The 16,601-nt window shown below is 52.0% G+C and overlaps 1 protein-coding gene across 2 annotated transcripts; it reads right to left on the bottom strand.

Moving 5' to 3' along the window:
- Positions 1–1,084: 1,084 nt before the first annotated feature.
- Positions 1,085–16,331, bottom strand: TMEM229B (transmembrane protein 229B). 2 transcript variants are annotated; one of them, XM_078606162.1, is made up of 3 exons: positions 16,149–16,331; positions 4,103–4,198; positions 1,085–3,237 (listed from the first exon to the last, which is right to left on the bottom strand). In XM_078606162.1, exon 3 carries the CDS (start codon positions 1,669–1,671, stop codon positions 1,153–1,155), a length of 519 nt encoding a protein of 172 aa, XP_078462288.1. In that variant the 5' UTR covers positions 1,672–3,237; positions 4,103–4,198; positions 16,149–16,331; the 3' UTR covers positions 1,085–1,152. The 2 variants fall into 2 exon arrangements, with proteins under 2 accessions (XP_078462288.1, XP_078462287.1); XM_078606161.1 differs by lacking the exon at positions 16,149–16,331 and adding an exon at positions 5,961–6,042.
- Between the last annotated feature and the right edge of the window lie 270 nt (positions 16,332–16,601).

The following is a 16,601-nucleotide window of genomic DNA, read 5'->3' as shown; positions in this document are numbered from 1 at the left end:
GATGATGAGAGTTGTGCAGGAATTCCTGGACACGTGGGAGTGTCGGCGAATTCGAACCGAGAGGTACGGAAAACATCTTAAGCTCAAATGGATTTGCGTTAAACACGAAGAAAAAATAAAAAAACGAGTTCCGAATGAAACGGAGCGTTCGACGGGAATTGTTGAACCACACGGGAAAAAATGTGCGCGTTGAGAAAGTAATAAATTAATTGGGGAAGATCGCAAGAGTCGTGCCGCTTTAAATTGGCGGAACAACCCCGAGAGACACAAAAACGGAAACTGCGACGAGGAGTAGGAGGACGATGAAATGGAAAGTTTTTTCTTTAAATTAAACAAATTAGATTTTTTTAAAAACACAATCAAAGAGCCTCTAAGACTTTTAAAGAACAAACAAGATCCTCCAAACTACTTTGATGGGAAAAAAAAACCGCAAAAAAAATAAACGGCGGATTAGAGATCGAACGACATATACATTCAAGAATTTAAACGCCGGTAAACTGGAAACGTAACCTCCAACTCAATCCACGTTTGGCAACTCAGATGTGAATAAATTATCGGCGTCGTCACGATCGCCCGGCTCTCGACAAGCGGCAGGCCTACCGACCGCTCGCCGTGCCGATGGCCGACTTCGCGCCGCCGTCACAAATCCGAACTGTGGCGCCGGCCGGCCGGACCGGAATGGCGACGCGGTTTGTGGCGTTCCGGAGAAGCGACGGAAACTGAGGGGAGGTTCCTTGCCGTCCCCGGAGACCTCCCCCCATCTCCGAGGAGACTCTCCGTCATCCGCGAGAGGGTTGGTGGATCACGGACGCCCGGCTTTGGTCGGTGGGTCGACCGATCAGCGCAGCGGTCGTCACCCGGCTTTCATGTCGCCCTGCGACCGGGGTACCGGCCCCTCGAGTCGACCGACCGCACAACCGATCGATCGGTGGATCGGTTGATCGGTGGGCCCCTCTCCCTCCCCCAACTCCACCCGCCCGCTCGCTCGAAGCATACCGATCGATCGTTTGTCGTGACCGTCCGATCGCCGGTCCCGCTTTCCCGCGGCCTCCTCCTCCTCCGCCGCCTCCTCTGCCACCTCCTCCGCCACCTCCTCCGCCACCTCCTCCGCCACCTCCTCCGTCACCTCCGCCTCTTCTGCCGTGTCCGCGGTCATTCGGCCTTCGCGGCGACGGCGGCGGCCCTGGCCTTGCGCTCGCCGCGCTCGTCGAAGCGGAGGCGCAGCGTGTTGCGGATGACCATCGTCTCGACGAGGAAGCAGCCGCAGAACCAGGGCAGCGCGTACTCCAGCGTCACGAGGCCCATGAAGTTGTAGCGGAAGTGCGAGTAGTCCCAGGGGCAGGCGTCGACCTGTCGCAGCGCGAGGCCCGTCAAGAACTCCCAGGCGTAGGTCCAGAGCGTGTAGACGACGCAGCGCAGCAGGATGTTGCAGCGTCCGCGCAGCCTCAGGTACATCCACTCGAGCACCAGGATGGACGTGCCGTAGATGAACAGGGCCCAGACGCTCGTCACGCCGGGGAACTTCCAGTTCTTGTTGACAACGAACTCCCACGCGGCGGTGAACATCACCTCGCAGAAGTAGCCGTGGATGGCGTAGATGTACCAGCGCGACTTGAGCGTCAGCGGCTCCACGGGCATCGCCGCGGCCGCGCGGCCTCCACCGCCTCCCATCGCTCGCGGTGGGCTGGTTGAGTGGGTGAGCGGTGGGCTGGTTGAATGGGTGAGCGGTGGGCTGGTTGAGTGGGTGAGCGGTGGGCTGGTTGAATGGGTGAGCGGTGGGCTGGTTGAATGGGTGAGCGGTGGGCTGGTTGAGTGGGTGAGCGGTGGGCTGGTTGAATGGGTGAGCGGTGGGCTGGTTGAATGGGTGAGCGGTGGGCTGGTTGAATGGGTGAGCGGTGGGCTGGTTGAGTGGGTGAGCGGTGGGCTGGTTGAATGGGTGAGCGGTGGGCTGGTTGAGTGGGTGAGCGGTGGGCTGGTTGAATGGGTGAGCGGTGGGCTGGTTGAATGGGTGAGCGGTGGGCTGGTTGAGTGGGTGAGCGGTGGGCTGGTTGAATGGGTGAGCGGTGGGCTGGTTGAATGGGTGAGCGGTGGGCTGGTTGAATGGGTGAGCGGTGGGCTGGTTGAGTGGGTGAGCGGTGGGCTGGTTGAATGGGTGAGCGGTGGGCTGGTTGAGTGGGTGAGCGGTGGGCTGGTTGAATGGGTGAGCGGTGGGCTGGTTGAATGGGTGAGCGGTGGGCTGGTTGAGTGGGTGAGCGGTGGGCTGGTTGAATGGGTGAGCGGTGGGCTGGTTGAATGGGTGAGCGGTGGGCTGGTTGAATGGGTGAGCGGTGGGCTGGTTGAGTGGGTGAGCGGTGGGCTGGTTGAATGGGTGAGCGGTGGGCTGGTTGAATGGGTGAGCGGTGGGCTGGTTGAGTGGGTGAGCGGTGGGCTGGTTGAATGGGTGAGCGGTGGGCTGGTTGAGTGGGTGAGCGGTGGGCTGGTTGAATGGGTGAGCGGTGGGCTGGTTGAATGGGTGAGCGGTGGGCTGATGGGATTGGTCAGTTGATCGGGTTCAGCGGTTGGGTGCTCGGTCGGTCGGTCGTTTGCGTGGTTGGTCAGTTGGTTGATAAGTCGGTCGGTTGGTTAATCGGTGAGTTGGTTCTTCAATCGATTTGCTTTGTTAGTCGGTTTGTCTGTCGCTTGGTTGATAGGTTAGTCAAGTCCATCGGTGGGTTAGTCGGTTGATCAGTGGGTCAGTCGGTCAGTCGGGGCAGTTGATTGTTTGGTTGCCCAGTCGCCGGCTTGCGCAATCGCTCGCTTTAATCACACATTCGATCACTCATTTGATCATTAGCTGAAGAAGCACTTCATCGCCGGTTCCCCCGATCAATTGCTCGCTCGAACGTCAAATCAATTGTTCAATAGTTCAGCCAATGGCTCGCTTGCTCGTGAACTCATTCGGCCGTGTCCTCGTTTGATCGTTCGTTCTCCATCCAGCCCGTTCATTCGCTCACCGACGCAGTCGCTCACACGTTCGCGCATACGGTCAGTTACTCATTCACTCGGTTACTCGTTCCCTCAATCACTCGTTCATTCACTCCCATCAGTCACTCGCATGACAATTCAATCGACCAATCGTTAAGTGTCTCATTCACTCATTTGTTCGTTAGCTCCTTCACTCACTCGAGTGGTCGCTGAGCCCCCCAGTTTTTTGTGGTGGTGGGGGGGGGTAGGGAGAGGCTCCGTGGCTCACTGTCCCTGTGGGTTACAAGCGGGAGGTCAAGGGTCGAGTGAGAGGGAGGTGGACGAGCTTCCGCAGATTTCTACCTGGTCGGTGATCATTCCAAATGTGAACGTCCTCATCTCGTTACTTATGACATCACTTATATTACTTACGACATCACTTACGATTTTACTCACGACAAGTCTTATGACATTACCTAGGACATGACTTGCAAACACAAATAACGGAGAGAAAAAAACTCAACACCTTTGTCAATAACCCTATGTGGTCTTCAAGGGCGGTTGTTGTTTGTTATTGTTGTGGTCTTAAATGGAAACTTATATAATGGACGTTTCGGGCAGTGGGCCTTCTGCATAGCACGTGAATGGAGAGCCGAGTGGATGGCACTTCTATGCACCATGGGACGAGATGAGAACTACAGTTTCAAAATGACCATCATGATGACCAATGTCATTTTAAACAAAAAACTTCCCGATGGACGTTTTGAGTTTGTGTGTTCACGATGAACCGTAAACATCGGCTGAAGGAGCCTAATTATGGATTGCACAAAATCTCTCAGGACTTGTCGAGATCCACCAGCTCAAAGGAACTGCGCGTGTGGCCGATTTTTATTGTTTAGAACCGCCCGGCTTTCGGAGTTCAGAAACCGTGACCATCCCAACAGGCACCAATGGGACAAAGACACTGAGGACATGCATTCATGTTTCATACTACGTTGTAAACAAGTTTTGCTGGCTGCCTGGCTGCTTGGAGGGACGGACTGCTAGTCTGTTGCGATTGGTTTCCTCGTCAATTACAGATTTAATTACTCTAATCAGTTGTGGGGGCACAGCTAGTCCGAGGAGTGTGTGTGGGAAGTTGGGGGGGGGGGGGGGTTACCTTGAGTGTGATTGCAGCCAATCAGCAATCGGCTGCTCCCCCAAAGTGGGGCAGCACTTGCGGTCGCGAGTGGAACGAGGGCAGCAGATGAAGATGCTGTGACGAAAATGGTGCGGAGGGGGTGGGGGCAGGGGCAGGGGGGGGGGCACATGACACACAGGTCGTCATCGTCGTCCGTAAGCCATGATCTCTCCACTGCTGGATGGAGACCTCGCCAAGTCGTTGTCGTCATCTCTCACGCGGCGCTGCAAGCGATGCAGCGGCGCTACAATCCACCCCGCCAGTGCGCCAGCAAAAGATCTATCGTGCCGCTAGCGTCGCGCAACCACAAAGACAAAGGTCACCCTGAACTCAACGTTTCATCTTCTTGGTTCTTTCGGTAAAGTCACGTAGAAGGGAAATAATAAAATAATAAAAATAAAACATTATAAAATACAATTCTCACGACGTTTCGGCCACAATGCAAGCAGCCGTCCTCAGGTGAAGACCAGGTCTGTCGGGGAGACAGCGTCTGAACGACAGACCTGGTCTTCACCTGAGGACGGCTACTTGCGTTGTGGCCAAAACGTCGTGAGAATTATTTTATTATGTTTTATTTTTATTATTTCCCTTCTACGTGACTTTACCGAAAGAATCAAGAAGATGAATCCCTGCAGTCACGAAAGCTTTAAATCGAAATTTAAACGTTTTATTTTACCAGGTAAGGCCCACTGTGCTTTACGGCCTTTTTTCAGAAGCGACCTGGCCACACAGATGATAGCTCGACGAGGAGGGGCTTCTCACGTGGACATTTACGGCAGCCAAATGCTCTAAACGCGTGACGTCGATTATAAATGTGGAGGGAATAGCCGTAGGACCCGGAGAAAAATCCACGCGACCACGGGGGTGAGAGACGCAGCAAACTCCAAATATACAGACGTCAGGGTCAGGATCGAAGCCACGAACCCCTGTATACCAGGCGAGGTTGTTAACATCTCCTGGCCACCGTAGCAACCAGTGTAGCCACGCAGGTTGTTGCGGAAATTGCCGATCGTGAGCACCGATTAAGTGAGGCGGGCAGAGAAACATAACCTGGACTGGCCGCTGGTGGGTCAACAACCCACTTTCTGCGCCATCTTACTAATACATATTTGCGAAATTATTTGGTTTGCTATGAAGAAGGCCTGTCGCCCGATACGTCAAGTATTATAAATATTTATATTCCCACACCCCCCCGCTTTTATCAAAGCCACACGGTGTTAATGATGGACCGATTGCGCACATCTCCGTCGTGAACGGAATATTAACGATACAATCCACAGTCGTACGATTGTGGCCATGCAGCCTTGACTATGGGTCTTACAGTAGACCCACAGAGACACACAGAGACACACAGAGACCCACAGAGACACACAGAGACACGTAGAGAGACATTAACGGCAAGCCACAGAAGTGTGACTGATGAAACTATGGACCACGAAGTAACCCCATTAAGACCCAAAGAGGTACTTGCAGAATCCTCGAGACCCAAAAGATGGTGACCCCGCTAGATACGTAAAAGACACGAGCCACATTAGTGAGATTGTGCCCACGCAAGCTACGGACCGCGTGGAAAACCCACTGTGGCCTCCGCTCCTTCAACGGAGGAACAGCGACACGACACGAACTCTCTCTCTCTCTCTGCTGAAGAAGCCCTCTCGTCCTGGCGAGCAGCAGCAGCAGCAGCAGCAGAACTCGACATTGGTCTCAAGCTCCTGAACGACAACAACATCATCATCATTGCTGTCGCTGCCTCCGTCGCGTGCAAGGACAGGGGAGAGGTGTTACGGACAAACGCGTTGAACCGAGTTCCGTCACGTTTGCCGTACTCCGTACGTACGTGCATTGAACTTCCTTCGACCGCCCGTAGCCAACCGTGCTTCCCGCGGGCGGAGAGGTGTGTGACGCTCGCTCGCTGGGTGACCGTGACTTTTATGGGGGGGGCCCCAACTCGAGTTGCGATAACGCGGTGGGGGGCGGGGTGTGGGCGGCGGTGACATTCATGCTCCGCCGCCACCGATGTCACGCCACGGGTGTTGACTCGGCGATCGCCTGTGCCAGGCTCCGGTGATTACGGCCCAAGGGAATGAGCTACCGCCTAAATTTCGCTTTAAAGCTTTCGTGACTGCAAGATTCATCTTCTTGGTTCTTTCGGTAAAGTCACGTAGAAGGGAAATAATAAAATAATAATAATAATAAAACATAATAAAATTATTCTCACGACGTTTCGGCCACAACGCAAGCAGCCTTCCTCAGGTGAAGAACAGTTCTGTCGGAAAGACAGCGTCTTCACCTGAGGACGGCTGCTTGCGTTGTGGCCGAAACGTCGTGAGAATTATTTAATGTTTTATTTTTATTATTTCCCTTCTACGTGACTTTACCGAAAGAACCCAGAAGATGAGCTACCGCCTCTCAGATCCCTCCTCCTCCTGCTCCTGCTGTGAGCGTCCTCTAGTCCACGCGCACGGCAGAGGGCAGCGACTTTCGCCGGTTCGCTCTGCCGCAGGAGAGTCATAGGGAGCGCCGCGGTGGCCAGATGTTAACTACCTCGCCTGGTATGCAGGAGGTCGTGGGTTTGATTCCGACCCTGACGCCTGCTGTAGATTTGGAGTTTGTCGTGTCTCTCACCATCATCATCACGGTGGCCAGATGTTAACTACCTCGCCTGGTATGCAGGAGGTCGTGGATTTTATTCCGACCCTGACGGCTGCTGTAGATTTGGAGTTTGTCGTGTCTCTCACCATCATCATCACGGTGGCCAGATGTTAACCACCTCGCCTGGTATGCAGGAGGTCGTAGGTTTGATTCCGACCCTGACGCCTGCTGTAGATTTGGAGTTTGTCGTGTCTCTCACCATCATCATCACGGTGGCCAGATGTTAACTACCTCGCCTGGTATGCAGGAGGTCGTGGGTTTGATTCCGATCCTGACGCCTCTCTCCCCCGTGGCCGCGTGGATTTTTCTCCGCTTTTTCCCTCCACATTTAGAAACGTGCGTTTTAGAGTATTTGGCTATACATTTCCACGTGATAAGCCACTTCCGTTGGGCTATCGTTTGTGATACCCAGGTCACTCCTGAAAAAGAGTTCTACAGCTCAGTGGGCCTTAGCTGGTAAAATAAAATAAAAAAAGACAATTTTTGTGTTTTTAGTTTTCAGTGTTTTGTCGCCGCGTGAATTCAAACCGACATTTGAAATTCTCCGAGCTGCAGTTGAACGAAAACGAAGCACGGATTTTTGTTTTGTTATTTACGACGACGACGCCGTCTCTGAGAGATCCACCAACCCTCGACTCTCCGTGACGCTCAATTCCAGGGGGGGTGCGGTTCGGTCTCGGTACAAGTAAATGTTTGCCGATCGATAACGTAACGGGAGACGACGGATACGCCGCCCCATTGTGTTTCCGTCACCTTTGGTCCAGGTGTGAGCGTGTGTGTGTGTGTGTGACGCGCGCGCGCGTGCGTGTGGGTGTGTAGATTTCTTTCCACGTAGTTTGCTGGTAATTAAATTGAAGGTGGACGGGTTACCAGCCCCCTCGCACCCGTCCAGAGGGCCCCCATGGGGCACTGCGGTGGCCATGGGGTCCATGAGGGGAAGCGGAGGCTCAGTGGTTAGAGCACTGCGCCACGACCCCTTCGGCCCGAGTTTGAGTCCCAATAACAGCAGCGAATACTTGAACTGATCCTGTGCCTCCCCTAGGTCGACTCTACCTTAAATGACTACCCGGTGCATCTGTGTAAACATCAGCACTGGGGAGACAAAGGCGGCCGGGCGTGGTGCTAACCACCCACCCCCTCGTGTGCCATGCCGGCCTTCACCCGAGCTCGCTAACAGCACTTGCAAACCAACGGTCTCGGTGCCGGCTAGCCGTAGGCCTGTACCACCGTGCTGTTTAAATAGGCGAGGAGATTTTGAATAATTCTTTAACCTCGGGGCGGCCCAGTGGCTCATGGATCAGAGGCACCGTGCCTGCACCGCTGAGATGCTGGGTTCCAATCCAGAGTCCCTATGTGGGTCTCTGTGGGTCTCTGTGCAAATGTGAGTTTCTGTATGGAATTGGCCTGTGTGAGTATATGTGTCTCTATGTGACTCTATATTTCTGTATATCTGTGGGTCTCCGTGCGAGTCTGCGGGTCTCCGTGTGAGTCTGTGGGTCTCCGTGCGAGTCTGTGGGTCTCCGTGCGAGTCTGCGGGTCTCCGTGAGAGTCTGCGGGTCTCCGTGCGAGTCTGCGGGTCTCTGTGTGAGTCTGTGTTTCTCTACATCCATTCCATCACCAGTCTCGACCACGATGTCTCTAACCCCCCATCTACCCTGTAATCCACACACTCCTCTTTCTGTATCTTCACCAGGCAAGCCAAGATACTGATATGAGAGTATAAACACGCTGTACTCACACATGCACACACATCCCCCTGGGGCCAGTGCTGTTGGCGAGCACCTATTAAGGCTGACAAAGCGCACACACCCGGCCACCTTTGTCTCCCCCATTTCTAACGCTTACACACACCGCGCCAGGTACAGTACTCACTTAAGGTTGAGTGAACCTAGGGGAGGCCCAGGAACGGTTCAGATTTTCGCCACCAATGTTTGGCCGTGGCCGGGAATCGAACTCGGGTGGAAGGGTTCTTGGCGCAGTGCGCTAACCGCTACACCACCGCTCCCCTCTGCCGCTCACACGACAAAAACTGCTGCTCACACACACAGACACAGATAATGCAACGGTTAGTGCGCTGTGCTCGGAGCCCGGAGACCCGAGTTCGATTCCCGTTCATGGTCAACGCCAATGACGATTATCCGAACCGGTACTGGGTCTCCCCTAGGTCCACTCAGCCTCAATTGAGTACCTGGTGCGGTGTGTAAACATCGCCACTGGGGAGACAAAGGCGGTCGGGCGTGGTGCTGGCCACCCACCCCCTCGTGTGCCGTGCTGGCCTTAATAGGTGCTCGCTAACAGCATTTGCCCCGACAGCCTATTAAAGGCTATACCGGCTATCTGTGTCTTTTGTGCGTGACGAAAATATCCATCCCCAAGGAACGGGGGGACATTTACAGTTCGCGATTATAAGGCCCACAGGGGCCGTGTGCATGTGTGTGGGGAGCGGTGGTGCAGTGGTTAGCGCAGTTGGTTAGCGCACTGGACTAGGGACCCGTTGACCCGAGTTGGATTCCCGCTCACGGTCAACATCCGTGAGACGAGTATCCGCCCCCCCCCCATCCCCCAACCACCCCCTCAATTGAGTACCTGGTGTGGTGGGTGTGTAAACATCGAATGAAGCTGCCCGCCAAACCAGCTCGCACCAACTTCGTGGGAGAGGCCCCCCTCACATCTAGCAGTGGATCGTGCGTCACGTGGACGACCCGTCACGTGCCGGCACGGGATGACGTCACACGCGGGTTCCCGGTTAGAACTTAGCAGCTGCGTAGCTGCAGGCAGAGACAAAGATCCTCCGCGTAGCCTCGACAGATTGTCGGGGCAAGTGCTGTTAGCGAGTAGTACTATAAATGCCCACGTGATAAACCACTTCGTTGAGCTATGATTTGTGGCCAGGTCGCTTCTGTGGGCTTAACCTGGTAAAATAAAATTAAAATGTTTCGTTTTGAGTTCAGGAATTATTTTTACTTCTTTTTTATTTAAGTACGGTCAAGAGTCATCGTGGTCACCGCCATCATCAGCGACCAGCAGCAGCAGCATGGCATCGTGACCGGAACAGGCACTTCCTCTTCCCTCGGGATAAGAGCGAAGCGTCTGGAGTGCCCACAACTCACATCGAGTTCCAGAATCCGATATCGTTTTGTTGAACCGGGCGAGAACTCATCAAGAGGCCAAGATACAAGAGTCCCGTTTGCAGTAATATTTACGATTATTGCACCGGCGGTGATAACCGGCGCGGCCACTTGATTCGAACCGTGAACATCTGTAACAATAACACAAGTAAGTAATTTACAGTCGTGTGTCATTCCACTGCTGGATGAATGCCGCTATAAGCTGCCATCGTCTCTCGCGGGTGCTGCGAAAACGCAACGAGAATTATTATTGGTTCTTTCGGTAAAGTCACGAAGAAGGGAATTTTATTATGTTTTATTTTTATTATTTTATTACTTCCCTTCTACGTGACTTTACCGAAAGAACCAAGAAGATGAATCCCTGCAGTCACGAAAGCTTTAAATCGAAATGCAACGATAATTATTACACTGGTCAACAAAAAAACAAAACATTTTTTTTTCTGGCCTGGACTTTTGCAGCTGTTGTAGACTAATTTCAGGGTGCTGATTCCAAATCTGATCTCAGATTTGCTCTATCACGTCTCATTTTTATGCTATCGGCATACCCCATTTTCATTGATTTTACCCGAAATTAACTCTGTCACTTATGATTGCAAGTTGTTGCGAGACAGTGACTGCTTTAGTGTTAAAATACGGTGCTGTATTTTTAGGATAGTGTGTTTATAATATAATTTTATGTAGATATCCACTTTCATTTAATATTGTTCTTCTGCAGTTTTTATTGAAAATGCAATATTTGATATCTCAAAAACCTGATGTGATAGACAAAAACTGATGCCAGATTTGGAATCAGCACCGCAAAATTACTTTAAAACCGTTGGAATACCTTATGCCAGAAAAAGTGTGTTGACCAGTGTTAGAAACCCGTTGGAATACCTTATGCCAGAAAAAGTGTGTTGACCAGTGTTAGAAAACCGTTGGAATACCTTGTGCCAGAAGAAGTGTGTTGACCAGTGTTAGAAAACCGTTGGAATACCTTGTGCCAGAAAAAGTGTGTTGACCAGTGTTAGAAAACCGTTGGAATACCTTATGCCAGAAAAAGTGTGTTGACCAGTGTTAGAAAACCGTTGGAATACCTTGTGCCAGAAAAAGTGTGTTGACCAGTGTTAGAAAACCGTTGGAATACCTTACGCCAGAAAAAGTGTGTTGACCAGTGTTAGAAAACCGTTGGAATACCTTGTGCCAGAAAAAGTGTGTTGACCAGTGTTAGAAAACCGTTGGAATACCTTGTGCCAGAAAAAGTGTGTTGACCAGTGTTAGAAAACCGTTGGAATACCTTGTGCCAGAAAAAGTGTGTTGACCAGTGTAATTATCCATCTCGCTGCGTTACGCGATTTCGATGCTCCGTCTCCGTGATGGACGACATCTCGGGGGCGCGTTTTTCTTACCCCCCCCCCTCCCTCCTTTGGCTGCCACTCCGTCGTTAGTCTCGACCACCGCGCCGTCCAATGACCCGCACGGCGTGGGGGGAAGGAGAGTAGGAGAGGGGGGCAGGGAGGGCTGGTGTCATCCGGCAGGGGATTGACACCGAGCCTTGTGAACTGACGCCTCGTGTGTTGACGCAAGAGAAAGCGAGTGCCAGGCACCCGATTATTACGACTCGGACGACAGCAGTAAAACTGCGGTAAAGGCGCGGCCCCTGCAAGAGCTCGCTCTCGTCACGGGAGCTCTCGAGCAGTGTTCTTCACTCGTTCACAGAGCGGGGAGGAGGATGGGGGGATCATTTCAGTGAGGGCCGCCACACGTTTGAAACCATCGGGAGTTTGACAGCAGCAGCACGACGACGACGATGATGATGGAGGGGTCTTCTCACTCGTTGTACCTCATTGGGGAGGGGGCCCGCAGCTCAGAGGCCGCACTAAAGGCCACCAGGGACCGCCAGTGACCCGCTCGGGGCCTTGCGGTGAGAAACACCGCTCTATAGAGTCCGGCAAGCGAGAGAGAGAGAGCCTCTACAGATGGAACTTTTGGATTCCTCCCGTGGTATAGATGGATGCCTGGCGGCTCGAGACTTCTTGGAAGAGTTTGGAGCGCCGCACACTTTGCCCCGCCGCACGCGCCGAACTCCCCGGTCGACTTTGCTGCGCTGCAGCCACGCACGATGGGTGGACATCGTTCATTCAAGTGCCGCGCCGGGACATCGAAACGGCGACCCCCGCCTGGCAAGTCCAGGGTGCTGAACCACTCACAAAATAGGCCAGTGGGCATACACCGCACAAAGACAAAGAATCCCCCGTATAGCCTGCACAGACTGTTGGGGCAAGTGCTGTTAGCGAGCACCTATGAAGGCCGGAACGGCACACGAGGGGGGTGGGTGGCCAGGACCACGCCCGGCCACCTTTGTGTCCCTAGTGGCGATGTTTACACATCGTGCCAGGTACTCATTTGAGGCTGAGTCGACCTAGGGGAGGCCCAGGACCGGTTCAGATCATCGTCACCGGTGTTTGGCCGTGAGCGGGAATCGAACTCGGGTCGCCGGGTTTTGTAGCGCGGCGTAGCGCTAACCGCTGCACCACCGCTCCCCACGAACACACACACGTGCATGCAGTACAGTACAACACACGCATACACAATGCGTGTACACAGCCAATGAAACAGGAGCCTCTTGTAAAGGAGTCCCGAGACTCAGTGAGATTTCCCTGGGTAAAAAAATAGCTTTATAGCTCATGGGATTCCCCCGGTATAAACAAAGATTCTGATTACATTATGACTCGAATACATACGCGGGCATATTGACTACACGTGGTGCATACATAATCAACTACATATAGTTAAAGGATCGTGACTGAGTTACTAATGTGAATTCCCATGGTTTTCAAAGAAGGGCTGGAGAATTAAAATGTGTTATACAAACTGAAGTCTGTGTGTGTGTATAGTGAGAAACATTTGTAAACGATTCTAATATGAATATCTAAAAACTATTTAATACCGGGTGCTTCAAAAAAAAGTTTTTACACTTATATGGGACTATCGTTTTTAATGGAAAAAGAACGGACAATACACTGTAACATCATAACAAATCTAGAATTGAAGCTTTCGTGACTGCAGGAATTACTATACTCATTGGTTCTTTCGGTAAAGTCACGTATGTAGAAATAAAATAAAATTTAAATAAATCACATAAAAGAAAATTAGAAGTTAGAATATAATTTTAATAAATCACAAATAAAAGAAAATGTTATTTTAAAATAAAATAAAAATGTTAATTTCATTTTATTTGTGATTTATTAAAATTCTATTTTATTTCTACATACGTGACTTCACCGAAAGAACCAATGAGTATCGTAACAAATGTGATGTTAACAGCTTCAAAAAGTCAAAGAGTCTCCCCTTGTTCGCCATCCAGGCGGTCTGCGGAGCCAAGAGGCGGCGCATTTCTCGTGGTTGTTGTTGCAAATTCCCAGAAGTGTTACAGCATTACAATGCATTGTTTCTAAGCACCCCCTGTGTACTTCTCAAGCCGCCGCACAAGCGTCGAGAGGGAGACCCCGAGAGGGAGAGGACGCGGAACCGCAGAGGAGGATCGGGAAGACGGTAACGGCAGCCGCCGCGGCGTCGTGGTGGTGACAATTTGCCCAAGTTCTGCGGTCCTCTAAATATATACACACACACGTGAAAGGTGGCGTCGACAGTTGCTCACGGTGCCGGATTGCCCTCGTAGCAAGAGTAGCTACTACACACACATGTAGTGTGTGTAGTAGCTACTACACACACTACATGTGTGTGTAGTAGCTACTACACACACATGTAGTGTGTGTAGTAGCTACTACACACACATGTAGTGTGTGTAGTAGCTACTACACATGTAGTGTAGTAGCTACTACATGTGTAGTGTAGTAGCTACTACATGTGTAGTGTAGTAGCTACTACATATGTAGCTACGGGCCCCGCACTTTCAAAAGCCCCGCGCTAAATGCTTTCAAGATATCAATTCCGGTTCAGCGATTCTGCACTTGCTCGATTAATATAGTACTATACCGCCTTCAACTTTTACGAACGACTGCGTGTTTAAGCTTAGCGATTTGTCGTATTATCTGGCTGTATTGCAAATGAAAAAATACAATTACTTTACTGTGCAAGTTAAACATTTGTGTGTTAATATGTGTGTGTTTGTTTTAGGGCCCCGTACGAGCTGAATGCGGCACTGGTTGTTCTACCGCTGAGGCACGTGGCCGCGAAGCGTCGTGCCAAACAAAGACGAAGATTCCCCTCCCCCCGGTATAGCCTTAACAGACTGTTGGGGCAAGTGCTGTTCGAGGGGGGTGGGTGGCCAAAACCACGCCCGGGCCACCTTTGCCACCCCAGTGGTTAATTTAACCACACCGCACCAGGTACTCATTTGAGGCCGAGTCGACCTAGGGGATGCCCAGCACCGGTTCAGATAATCGTCACCGGTGTTTGGCCGTGGGCGTGAATCGAACTGGCCGCTACACTGTTACAAGCACACCCGACACACACACACAAGACACGGATAAACCCACGTGGGTAATGAGTGTGAAAGTGCTGTTAGAGACCACCTCTGTACCGTACACCGATACACACACACATACCTGGAAACCCACACGGTTCACCCCGTATTCTTGTGCAGGGAAATTGATCTTTCAAGTCCATACGGCGTACAGCCATTTCGATACGGGCACGCGAACAAAACATTGTGCATTTGTTTGTGTTTCTCCCTTGTGATGGGACTTTGTAGGACGAACGTTGATATCTTTAAGGGGCACGGGGTGACCAACAATGTCTGAATGGGTCTGTAATCAGGGGGGCAGCACTGATAAGGCATGCACACCGGCACAAGGATAGTCGCAGACACACACACACTGATACACATTGATACAAAACACCTATTCACACAAATACCCTGATATACACCACGATACGTAACGCTGACAAATACATCAACAAAGACACACAGCAAACACGCTGACACACACGTGGACAACACAGACACGAACACTTCTATCGATACACACTGATGCACAAACACCGACAGACACACACAGACACACACACCGACAGACACACACAGACACACACACAGACAGACACACACAGACAGACACACACACACACCGACATGGCTAAGACTTACACCGTCACACGTACAAAGATCCCCCGTATAGCCTGAGCAGACTGTTGGGGCAAGTGCTGTTAGTGGCGGACTATGAAGGCCGGCACGGCTACACGAGGGGGTGGCCAACACCACGCCCGGCCGCCTTTGTCTCCCCCAGTGGCGATGGTTACACACCGTATCAGCTACTCATTTGCGACTGAGTCGACTTAGGAGAGACCCAGGACCGGTTCTAAATAATCGTCACCGGTGTTGGGTCGTTCTTAGCGTAGCGCGCTGACCGCTACGCCACCGCTCCCCACACACAGCCAAAATAATACACACACACACACCGACACACCGACACACACACACCGACACACACACACACACCGACACACACACACACCGACACACACACCGACACACACACACACACCGACACACACACACACCGACACACACACGCACCGACACAATGACACTGATACACACATACCGATATTGACACAAAGACAGATACACACACGCAGTGACGATAATATACTAACACGCTGGCAAACGCAGTACCCACACTGACACAAAGACGCACACAGTGACACACACACACTGACACACACTGACACACACACTGATAAACACAGTACCCACACTGACACAAAGCCACACACAGTGACACACACAGACACACACTGACACACACACTGATAAACACAGTACCAACATTGACACAAAGCCACACACACAGTGACACACACAGACACACACTGACACACACACTGATAAACACAGTACCCACATTGACACAAAGCCACACACACAGTGACACACGCAGACACACACTGACACACACACTGTGACACACACACAGTGACACACACAGACACACACTGACACACACTGATAAACACAGTACCCACACTGACACACACAGACACACACAGACACAATGACACTGACACACACACTGATAAACACAGTACCTACACTGACACACAAAGACAGCCACGCACACAGTGACACACACAGAGTGAAACACACAGTGACACACAGAGTGACACACACACACAGTGACACACAGTGACACACACAGTGAGACACACACAGTGACACACACACAGAGAGACATCACCATCAGCTGAGCGACTGTGCCTGGGGATGGACGCAACGAGTGAGGTTACACCACGCTGCTTACCTTCATCACGCAGCCGGAATCTCTCTGCTGATGATGCTGCTGCTGATGATGATGATGCTGCTGCTGATGATGCTGCTGATGATGATGACGCCGCTGACGTGCGATGAGAACCAGGAAGGTGATGGTCGTGATGGCGAGGAGGATGAGAATGGGATGTGATGGGGGCAGGGAGAGAGACGATGGGGGGGAGGAGTGGAGTGAGGGGGGGGTCCGAGGAGGAGGTGGGGGTGGTGGGGGGGGGGTTAAGGCGCACGGCCGTGACGTCACCGGCGAGGCTGCAGCGACTGCCCGACGAGGTGACGTCACCGGAGGGCTCGCTCAAGCGCACGCAGCGTCAGTGTGTGTAGTGGTGTGTCAGTGTGTGTAGTGGTGGTGTCAGTGTGTGTAGTGGTGTGTCAGTGTGTGTAGTGGTGTGTCAGTGTGTGTAGTGGTGTGTCAGTGTGTGTAGTGGTG

The sequence above is a fragment of the Lampetra planeri genome, chromosome 25 (genome assembly GCF_965212315.1).
Source record: "Lampetra planeri chromosome 25, kcLamPlan1.2.h2, whole genome shotgun sequence".
In the NCBI taxonomy this organism is placed as follows: Eukaryota; Metazoa; Chordata; class Hyperoartia; order Petromyzontiformes; family Petromyzontidae; genus Lampetra; species Lampetra planeri.
Note: the sequence above shows the minus strand (reverse complement) of the source record. Positions and strands in the feature narration are given on the sequence as shown.